The 11,818-nt window shown below is 40.2% G+C and overlaps 1 protein-coding gene across 1 annotated transcript; it reads right to left on the bottom strand.

The window, feature by feature from the left end:
- Positions 1 to 11,114, bottom strand: PHYHIP (phytanoyl-CoA 2-hydroxylase interacting protein). The gene is made up of 5 exons (XM_072149352.1): positions 10,950 to 11,114; positions 2,897 to 3,071; positions 2,636 to 2,810; positions 2,083 to 2,200; positions 1 to 1,860 (listed from the first exon to the last, which is right to left on the bottom strand). The coding sequence occupies exons 2-5, from the start codon at positions 3,062 to 3,064 to the stop codon at positions 1,335 to 1,337; spliced, it is 987 nt and encodes a 328-aa protein (XP_072005453.1). The 5' UTR covers positions 3,065 to 3,071; positions 10,950 to 11,114; the 3' UTR covers positions 1 to 1,334.
- Positions 11,115 to 11,818: the final 704 nt, after the last annotated feature.

Genomic DNA, 11,818 nt, shown 5'->3' with positions numbered 1-11,818 from the left:
TCTTTTCCAAACACTGACTTTTAATAGAAATGCAGAATGTTCTTGTCCGTGCCCTTAAATCGAACAATAAATTTTATGAATACAAACAAGTCCAAGGTTCTATGAAGAGTACAAGTGGCATAATACAACATAAAACATGCACAGGCCACGTGGGATGTAAAATAGAAGTATAAGCACTACTAGGAGCTTGGATGACGGTATATACAGCGTATATGAGAACGGCGATTATCGCAGTGACATGGTGACTGTGACCTGGAGCATAACACATAAACGACACATAGCAATAAATATATGGCTCATAGGGGTCTCATTCTCATGTACCAGCAGTCTTTATAGGTTGGGTCATTAAATATACAACATCTTCCCTGAGGCATCAGCGTACTGTGTTACAACATGGGGCCTAATTTATCAAATTGTCTGAAGCCGCCCATACGCATATGAGGTTCATCAATCATAATGTGATCAATACCAAAGAAATTATAACAGTCTAATTGGTCAAAATATTGACTCCCTGGGTCCTGTGGAAAGTTGCAAATGACTTGTCCTATCTGTTCTATACGTCATTTTTTATCATGGCTGACATTATTCATCCCTAGGGATTACATTTTAGCCAGACAGAAGCTAGCCATAGAGCAATACAATGTTTTGTAATATTGGTGGTTCTTCAATGTTGGCCTTCGCTGACTAGAAGAATCCTATAAAATCTCCCCAGGATAAGCCATTAATTCTAAAACTGTGGATTACCCCTTTAAGATTGTCCTAGTGTCTAACCATGGTTTCTACTTACTCTGCTAAAGTAACAAACCATAAACACTACCATGGCTTTTTTTTGAAAACCAATGGAAAATGGGTTAATTTATTCCTAAAAATGTAAAATAATCTGTAAAGGAAATTATGAAAGAAAAAAATGAGGATGACCACATTTTCCTGTGGTCACCAAGTCATTCCAAATTCACTGTATACCGTAGTAGCAATGCAACAACGATGCAACCATGTTACATCAGATCTCTAACGATTGTTGAAGAGGTTTGTCAGCTCCTATTTTCTCCATACCTTCCCAGGAACCATAATCCCTTTCTTCAAGATACCTCTAGCTTTCTCTGGTAGAGCTTGTCTACTTTGTTTGGTAGTAATGTGAGAGCTAAGAAGCTCTCCAAGTCATCTTCCTTCCTCGTCACCCTTCTACTTAGGTCAGTATGTACGTAGGTCATATAGACAAGCTGTTCTGTGGGGACTGGTTGTGGAAATGCACTAATAACACTTTCAACACCATAAGCCGCACAAACAAATCCTTTAAGCTTAACAACTACTGCTGACAAACCACACGTGGCTCCCTAGCGCCCACCAAAGATATTGCAGACCTTACAGCTGGGATCCTTCTTGGCGTTGGCCGTAGAAAGACTCATCAACTGATGCCCCTTGATCTCTGACAGTTGCCCTGTGCCCACAGGCACGGGGTCAGTGTAGACTAACTCTAGTATAAGATCCTGTGCATGCCAGTAACTTCCCTGTTCACCCCGGGTAAGAAATGGGTTGTTTTTTGGGTCCAACAGAGGTAAACGGGCACTGCAAAAGCCATCACCTGGAGACCCTCGAGGAGCCAGCACCAGGACAACATAGTGGTAGGCGCTGTACATGCAGTAGAAGTCGGCAAAGTACAAGTTTGTGTTTTCGTTAAAGAGGTGCCCAGCTGGGACCGTCACCCTCCATCTTCCGTAGGGTGAGTCATGCGGGGGTAGGCCTGTGTTGAACTCTGTGTTGCAGCTGAAGAAGACACCATGGAGTGTGCCACTGATCGGTGACCCATGACTCCCGCTCTGGTCTTTTAAGGATGGAAGCATGAGACCTCCCCACTTGTCCCTGTCCCAAAAAAACACATAAAGAGGAAAAGTGAGATCTGTAAAGGAGATAATGTTCCAAAAATTACCAGGAAAAACAATGTATTGCCTGGTCTAGAAACTGTCTTCATAGACATCTGTTTTCTACAACTTTAAATGAGTCAACTCATTGAATTTATATATATATTTCACTATTTTAAGAAGTTTTATAGCTTGAACCTTACATATAAGAAGGTCTACACACCTAACATGCTGGAAATATTCTGCTGTCTGGTTCCTGTAGAAGACCTGGAATGACAACATCCGACCTGCGATCCCTTCCGCTTTCTCCTGCAGCTGTTTCACCTGCTCCATGGCATAATCTGGGATGAAAATCGGAAAGTCATTTATATTAGTTCTCATTGCCTCCTCTTGTCCAGTTCTAAATTTCTGCCTGGTTTGACAAATTTGTGCACAAAGTTCCCAAAATGTAAAAATCAATACAGGCAGTCGCCGTGTTACGTACAAGATAGGGTCCAGAGGTTTGTTCTTAAGTTGAATTTGTATGCAAGTCGAAACTGTATATTTTATAATTGTAGATCCAAAAAATTTTTTAGCCCCAGTGACAATTGGAGTTTAAACATTTTTTGCTGTAATGGGACCAAGGATTATCAATAAAGCTTCATTACAGACACCTTACAGCTGATCATTGCAGTCTGGGACTATAGTAAAGCATTCAGAGAGCTTCAGCAGAGGTCAGAGGGGTCTGTGTATCGGCAAAATTTGCTTTTCCCTCCATATGATCATGAATCACTCACCTCCCGTACAGAAGCGGAGGGTCTCACTCCAGCCCGACACCGTGTATTCTCCATCACTACGCTTTATTGCTGTCTGCACAGCCAGCGTATACTCTGTCCTTGGGCTGAGGAACCAGTGGCCACGTACCGTCATGGGCAGAACCACAGCTTTTGCTACTAGCTTGGTTGGCACATCCTTTGTGAAATAAGATATAATATTCATATGTCTAGTAATCTTCGGAATAACACAGAATATTTTTGTCGTGACAGTAAGGTACTTACCCGGTGCTTGAACTTATTCTCCTTCTGCCCTGCTGTCTTATTCAGATCTATGAAGTAATGGGTAACCCGCCTGGCATCATAAGGTGGCATCTCCCAGGACACGCGGAATGAGTCACAGGTTATGTCACTGATTTGAATACCATGAGGAGCGGTAAGAGGGGGTTCCATGACTGATCTGTATAAGCATAGGAAGAACTTGTGACACACAGTTATTCTAGGTTCTTCCACATAAACACATACAGTTTCAGAATAAAAAAGATGCGTAATAAAGATATAAAATGATGTACTATTTGTGTTACATGGGAGAATTAGTGTGACTTTGAGTTACAAATTCTCAAAATAAAATTGGCGGTATAGGCCCCACTTGTGCTAGGCACCAATGTATAATAATATAATGTCTAAAAGTTGACCAACTAACCATACAAAAAATACATAAATAATAATAAGATAAGACATATCCTAGAATTGATCAATTAAAAATTACAACTCAACCTGCAAAAAATAAGTCCACAACTGAGATAATGGAAAAATCTCTAAAAGTTCCCCAACTAGCCATACAAAAAATACCTAAATAAATAAATATAAGATAAGACATATCCTAAAATGGACCCATTGAAAATTACAACTCAACCTGCAAAAAATAAGTCCACAACTGACTGAGGTAATGGGAAAAAAAAAGAAATTACAAATTATTTTTAGTTATGTTTTGATTTTTGATCATCAGATTTACAACATCACAAACATTACTACACTAAATGAATTGGGTAAGATGCCATAAACTGGATATAAAGAATTCCTGCCAAGATTTAGTTTATTCTCCTGAAAAAGAGTTAATACATTGATGTCAATTATGGGCACCCTTTATTAAAAAGGACAACTTGTCTCACAAAAAACAAGCCCATAAGCAATGAAATCAATTGAAAAATTTTACATTTTGGAATGCCACACAAAGATCTATCTACATATCTGCATAGCTCCTAACCGTCTGGAACCAGGTGGAACAGTCCTGGATATTCGGAGTCTTTACTATGGTCCCAGATGGTGCTGTTGTGTGCAGAAGAGGTGGACAGATACAACGGGATTACATCACCCCATCTGCCGGATTTAGAGCTGCACACAACCGCACCAGAGGAGGAAGTAGAACTGCTGCAGGGGATTGAGAAAAGGTATGTATTTTCCTTATGATTATTAAGCTACAAGGAAGGGAGAGCTTACAGGGGGCAGAAAGAAAGGGCATTGAATAAAAGGGCAGGTCACATGACGGGGCATTATATTTTCCCCACAAAGGGACATAATACAGATGGAGCAGATGAGGTATTACACAGCGAGGGCAACAAGAGAGGTGCACAATACATGGTGGGGTGTCAAAGGAATAAATGGGGGGCAACAATAGTGAGTTTTATACTGTGTGGGACTATTAGGGTGTTGCTTTGTTCATAAATGTTTCCATGTGCAGAGCATCTCGTGTTCATCTTTTTCCATCTCGAAAGTCGGGAGGTATGTTTTTATCTCATATCTAAAATCTATCTCTATATCTTTCCATCTATCCAGGACTGTATACCCTTGACGAGCATGTTGAGGGGATTGGCTGTTAGGCATCTGGGCATTCACATTTATTTTAATTAATCTACCATATATAAAATATTTATTCAATGAATGTTACTAAAAAAATGTGCCTATGGAAAGATAATTTCCAATAAATGTTGCCCCTTAGAAATGAGAAAGCTGTCCTTGGATACAACCACCCTGCACTCTTGTAGCAGCGAAAAAAAACATGCGCTTTTGAGCCCTGTCTGACCACCTGGATTCAGTGATCACTACCAGAGGACATAAATAGGACATGCAGCAATTCCAGGCCTTTTCATATGTGGTTGTATCTAAGGACAACAGTCTTGTTTCTAAGGGACAACATGGCTACATTTATGGGAAAGGTAATACATATTTCAATAGCATCCAATTGGAGAAATGTATGTACATGGCAGATGAACTAAATTATTGATTGCTCAGATGAGAATAACTCTTTAAATAATTAAAGGGGTTGGCCACTTTACCTCATGTTTTTTTGTAATGTGTAGGTAATAATAATAATTCGTTATTTATATAGCGCACACAGATTACGCAGCGCTGCACAAGCATGTCAAATTGGTCCCTGTCCATGGGGCTCACAATCTAAACAACCTAACAGTATGTTTTGAAGTGTGGGAGGAAACCGGAGTACCCGCAAACACGGAGAAACCATACAAACTCTTTGCAGATGTTGACCTGCGTGGGATTCGAAACCAGGACCCCAGTGCTGCAAGGCAGATGTGCTACTCACTCAGCCACCGTGCCGCCCTAAGTCTGGGGGCAGGTTATTAGGTAAATTACCAATATACATTTATTAGTAGTTTGGCTCTGATTTCTTTTAAAGTGAAGCCTCCTGTTGTTTGCCTCATGGACAGATTCCTGTGTATAAAATGCCTGTCACAATTTTTACTCAGTTTTATTGCTGTTTTAGCTCCTATCACTCAGTGATGGTACGTGCATAATCCCAGGGTGTGGGCGGGGACTCTCTAAGCAGACACATTATGATCCATCTAGTACTCTGTGTGGCGACAATGTGCTTAGATTATCAGGGTACAGATTTATATACACTTTCTGGACATTGTACAGAAAGAAAGATGAAACAGATCAGAGATGAAGAAATACACAAGATGCCTATTACACCAATGACATAGTCAGCTCTCCTACATCTCTACTATTCCACAACACACTAGCAGTGGTGTAACTAGAAGCTGATGGGCCCCAGTGCAAAGTCTGCACCAGGCCCCCAACTATAATGTATGGTTTATAGTAATAGTCTTCTCATATGGGAAAGTGACACCATAAGGGCCCCCTAAACCTCTTGAGGCCCAGGTGCGATGGCAACCTCTGCACCCCCTAAAGTTACGCCCCTGCACACTAGATCTGCTGTGCCTCCCCAGACAAACAACTTAGTTTGTAGTAGTCTGTAGTTCTCCTCATGCCACGGCTGCCGGCAGGAACTCTGTGTCTCAGTGTGCATCAGTGAGTGAGCTCCGTCCTGGACTGCAGGGGTGGGGCTAGAGTGCAGGAGGTGGGGCTAAAGCACAGGGAGCAGAGAGAGAGAAAGCTCCACGGCTGTCACACAGAAATACAAGATGGCGTCAGAAGTTACAGGGTCTGAAATTGTATACACCAGGACTGATAGAGACAGGTTGGAATTATATCTGTGAAATGCTGTATGTTTGTTAATAACAGTGAATTAGAGAATGTGTTATTTTGTTATCCTGAGTACATATAAGAAACTTGTCTTCGTGGGAATATCCCTTTAACAACAAATATGGTTCCATTACCAAAAGTAAACAGTAAGCTTCGTTCTTTAACCATATCTATACAATAAGCTTGGTTTTGATACTGTATGTATACAGTAATATTGGTTTTGTTACCATATCTAAACCTGTAACCAGTAAGCCTGGTTATGTTAACATATGTATACAGCAGAACTGCTTCTGTTACTGTATCTATTTAATAAGTTCTGTGCTTTTGCTGTATTTATACTGTAAGCTTGGTTCTGTTACCATATCAATGTAGTAAGCTCGCTTCTGTTACCATATCTACACTGTAAGCTTGGTTCTGTTACTGGATCTATATAATAAGTTTGGTTTGGATACTGTATGTATACAGTAATATTGGTTTTATTACCATAGCTAAACCTGTAACCAGTAAGCCTGGTTATGTTAACATATGTATACAGCAGAACTGCTTCTGTTACCGTATCTATTTAATAAGTTCTTTGCTTTTGCTGTATTTATACTGTAAGCTTGGTTCTGTTACCATATCAATGTAGTAAGCTCGCATCTGTTACCATAACTACACTGTAAGCTTGGTTCTGTTACTGGATCTATATAATAAGCTTGGTTTTGATACTGTATGTATACAGTAATATTGGTTTTGTTACCATAGCTAAACCTGTAACCAGTAAGCTTGGTTCTGTTACCATATCTATACAGTATGTTTGGTTCTGTTACCATATGTATACAGAAACCTTTATTCTGTTGTTGTATCCATATTGTAAGCTTGGTTCTGTTACCATATCAATGTAGTAAGCTCGCTTCTGTTACCATATCTACACCGTAAGCTTGGTTCTGGTACAATGACTATACAGTAAGCTTGGTTCTGTTACTGTATCTTTACAGTAAGTTTGGTTCAGTTTCCAAATCTATACAGTAAGCTTTGTTCTATTGCCATATCTGCAGCAAACACCCCCCCCCCCGCCCCCCCGTTAAAACCTGCGAGGGTGTTAACCGTTTGAATAAATAAAGAGTAAAAACCATATATATGTTAGGTATCCCTGCGTCTCAAAATATCAGAGCTATCAAAATATAACGGTTATTCCTGGCATTAGGACCCGTAACGATAAATAGAACCCAGATGTCCGTAAGGCCTCTTTTTCACCATTTTGCAAAATATAAAAATTTTTATAACACAGCTCCCTATACTGAAGTATAAAAAAGTCATTAGCGCCAGAAGATAAATAAATAAAGAAGTTATAGATTTTTGCAGAGAGAAAATTGGAAGCACAAAAACGAAAAAGGGCCTGGTTGCTAAGGGGTTAAACAGCTTTATTCTGTTGCCGTATCTATATTGTAATATTTCTTCTCTTACTGTATCTATATTTAGTAAGCTTGATTGTTATACAATAGATATACAGTTGCGTGGATCTGTTACCGCAACTATACAGTTAGCTTGGTTTCATTACCATAGCTATGCAGTAAGCTTGTTTCTGGTACCATAGTTATACAGTAAACTTGGTTCTGTAACTGCAGCTATACAGTAAGTTTTGCTGTTACAGAATATGTAGCTTTGTACGATTAACATAAGTAAACCATAAGCTTAATTCTATTACCATATTTATGTAGTAATCTTGGTTCCATTACCATACTTATATAGTAAGCTTAGTTCTGATATATACAGTCCTGGATATGTTTACATATCTATACAGTAAGCTTGGTACTGTTACTGTATGTAAACAGCTGGGATCTGTTACTATATATATACATATATATGGTTTTATTATCATATCTATGTAGTAAGCTTGGTGCTATATCTATCCAATAAATTTAGTCATGGTACTGAATCCTTACTGTAATCTTGGTTCTGTAAACATATCTATACAGTAAATGTGGTTCTGTTATGATACCTTTACAGTGGGCCTGGTTCTGTTGCTGATTCTATATAATAATCTTTGTGCTGCTGCTATATATACAGTAAACTTGGTTCTGTTACTGTATCTATACATTAAGCTTGGTCCTGGTACCCTATCTATACAGTTAACGTGGTCACATCTATTCAGTAAGCCAAGTTATGTTACCATGTCTATACAGTAAGCTTTGCTTTGTTGCTTTATCTATACAGTAAGCTTTGTTCTGTTGTATCTATAATGTAAGCTTGGTTCTTTTAACATATCAATACAGTAAGCTTGGTTCCGGTACAATAGCTATAAGGTAGGCTTGGTTCTGTTACTGTATTTATACAGGAAGCTTGGCTCTCTTAACATATCTATAAAGTAAGCTTGGTCCTGGTACCATATCTATACAGTAAGAATGGTTCTGTTACCATATTTAAACAGTATGCTTGGTTCTGTTACTGTATTTATCAAGTAAGCTTGGTCCTGGTACCATATCTATACAGTGGGCTTGGTCCTGCTTCCATATCTATACAGTTAGTTTTGTTCAGTTGCCATATCTATACAGTGCGTTTGGTTCTGTTTATGGTATTGTAACTGTATCTATACAGTAGGCTTGGAGATAGAGATATATAGTAAATATGGTCTTGTTGCCATATCAATACAGTAAGTCTGCTTCTGTTCTCATGTCTATACAGTACAGTATACAGTTGCCTCATACACTTATCTTGGTTCTGTTACCATATCTTTACAGTAAGCTTGGTTCTGCTACTTTTTCTACACCAGAAACTTGGTTCTGTTACTGTATCTATAAAGTAATCTTCATTCTGTTACCATATCTATACAGTAAGGCTGGTTCTGTTGCCATATTTATACAGTAAGCTTGGAACTGTAAGTTGGGCACTATGTACAGAAGAATTTTCCTCTGGGGGTTAATAAAGTTGTATCTTATAAAGTAAGCTTGGTCCTGGTACCATATCTACATATACAAATATACAGTAAGTTTGGGGTCTGTTCCCATATCTTTACAGTAAGCTTTGTTCTGTAGCATTACACGAAGACTGATTCTCTAATTTCCTTTTTTCTCCAGAAAATAAGCCACTGCTAGAGTTTCTGTCCCTTGAACAAAAACCAGTGAACTCCTGGGAGTGTCAGGAGGGACAGAGGTCATCCTAACAAGCATTGGGCTGACAGCTTTCCAAAGTCTATGGACAGAGGCATTAAAGGGGTGTTCCCATTTCGGCAAATTAATGTTATGGTTTGAATGATGAAAAGTTATACAATTTTCCAATATACTTTCTGTATCAATTCCTCACGGTTTTCTAGATCTCTGCTTGCTGTCTTTCTATAGAAACCTTCTATATTTACTTCCAGTGGATAGAAATCTGTCCGTGGTCACACAGGTGCACGGCTCGTTATATCACACAGCTCTGATTATTCTCTATGATACTAACGAGCCGTGCACCTGTGTAGCCATGGTCAGATTTCTGTCCACTGGAAGTAAACATAAAAGGTTTCTATAGATGGGCAGCAAGCAGAGATCTTGAAAACTGTGAGGAATTGATACAGAAAGTATATTGAATAATTGTATAACTTTTCATTATACAACCAATAACGTTTATTAACTGAAATGGGAACACCCCTTTAAGGAGAGTGAGCACAGTGAGTGCCAAGGGGAGAGGAGCCCGTATCATTCTAGATCTCTTCTATCATGTATCCTCTCTAAGATCCCTGCAGTCGACATCTCCACAGTTGATGGTGGCTGAGAATCGGGTACAATCTGCTAAATATTCACGTCTGTGCAACCCAAAAGAGAGAGAAAAGTGCAGTGACTCTTCCTAACACTAGGTGGAGTGAAGAGTAAACTTGTGTGTGTAGTTTGTAGACTATCCTAGGATACAATAAATATACATTCCCATACAATATCATATAGATATACACTATGAGAGGGGAATGGACGGTGAATAATATAATAAGTACTGGGTCATAATAAAGCAATACCAGATATTGGCGAATTTAGAGACGCCATTAACCCTGTATGTGCTGGTGGTTACTGCTCTGCTTGTCTCTCCAGTAGCTGTACAGTCTGTAGGAGGGTGTTATAGACTAATCTCTCTCCATCCCTGCTTACAAGCCACCCACACGGGTAAAAAGCTAACAACTGGCCTACATATTACCTTTTCCAACGTGATGTCCCTCCAAAACACAGCTCCTCGTCCAAATCTCACGCAGTGTCCCCTAAATTCTTCGGAATCCGTAAACCCAAAGAAAAATGCTGCAGATTCTTTTGGGCATAATCCAAAATCTTTCCTGTATATTACAAGATTAAACCATCTCAGGGGACCGAGAACCTGAACTCCTGTCAGAGAACAGTGCGTCACCGGCTGTGCAGAACATCACATGCCTTGCAGAGCATTGCCCATCCTACAGATCATTATCTTACATAACGACACCTGCAGAGTATTGCACATGTTTTCCCCTGATACAGAAGACTCAGTGGAAAGATTCCAGCAGAGACATAAAAGATCACATACTCCTACAGTATGTCGCAGAGCATTTCAGAAGTGACAGAAGGGCAGAGCATTACCACGCCAGGCGATAATAAAATCACGATTGTGGAGATCGCAGATGAGGCGCAGAGTCTGCAGAACATTGCATATCATGTAGAGAACAGAGTACAGGCATGCAGAGAAAGTCACCCCCTGCAGAGCGTTGCATAAGTGCAAAAAGTTCATTCACAAGGTGCAGACGCCAAAGAAGGGGGCAAATGATAGTCAGCACCCCTTGCCCAGTGGGCACAGTGCATTGGCATCTATGTGGTTGGCATAGACAGATCTTAATCTAACGCAGGTGAAAAATGTGACATACCTTGGGAATGTGCAGTTATCTCACAGAGGAATGAGAGTGCGAAGGAATGAGAGGAAGAAAAGGGGCGAGGATGAGAGAGCGCAGGAAAATAGTGAGTAGGAGGGTAACAGCAAATACAGAGAGAGAGAGAGAGAAGGGAGGTGAGAGGAAGAGATGGGAGGCAAGACTGGGAGACAGAAACAGGGGGGCAATGAATGATCCGAAAAGTAGAGGTACAGAGTTATCACACAGACAGGTACATCCAGTGACCAGGAACGGGCAGTGCCAACCTAGCACTTACCTGGCACTGCAGTCACAAAAGGGTTAAGGAGCCCAGTGACGGAAGTGGCACAGGACTATTATTAAGGAGGGGGTGCGCCATCCGGCAGATTTGGGGTTAAGAGGACTGTCAGTGAGATCCACCATCACATGCTGACGAGTGGCGCTGGCACCATGCCAAACTGAAAGGGAATAATTAATCTCATTAATGCTGCCAATAATAGGAGGACAATTCTTATCTGCACCAAGGCCTCGCTGCCAATGCTGAACAAAGCAGGGGGGGGTGACCCCGAATCTGTGTTGTTGCTAAAACAAAAACCTCCATCCTTTTTTTTTATTGTAATGAAACAAATGTTAGTAAATCCTTTAATCTGGAATCTGATAGTCTGGGACTGTTTATGGGACACATAGTCACGATATCATTTTATGTGGAAAATGGATTTATATTCACATTCACTGGGGGTGTGTCCTCACACTGCTGTGCTCTGGGCTCTCTGCACTGAGTTGTAGGAGGCTGCTGATTACCCCAGCAATCAATTAGAGCAGTGGGGAAGGGGCCTGTGCAGAGAACTGAGAGCACAACAGGTTGAGGACTAAGCAACATTTTAGTT

Source organism: Engystomops pustulosus, chromosome 4, assembly GCF_040894005.1.
Source record: "Engystomops pustulosus chromosome 4, aEngPut4.maternal, whole genome shotgun sequence".
NCBI lineage: Eukaryota > Metazoa > Chordata > Amphibia > Anura > Leptodactylidae > Engystomops > Engystomops pustulosus.
The sequence above is the reverse complement of the archived record's forward strand: the minus strand, read 5'-3'. Positions and strand labels throughout refer to the sequence as shown.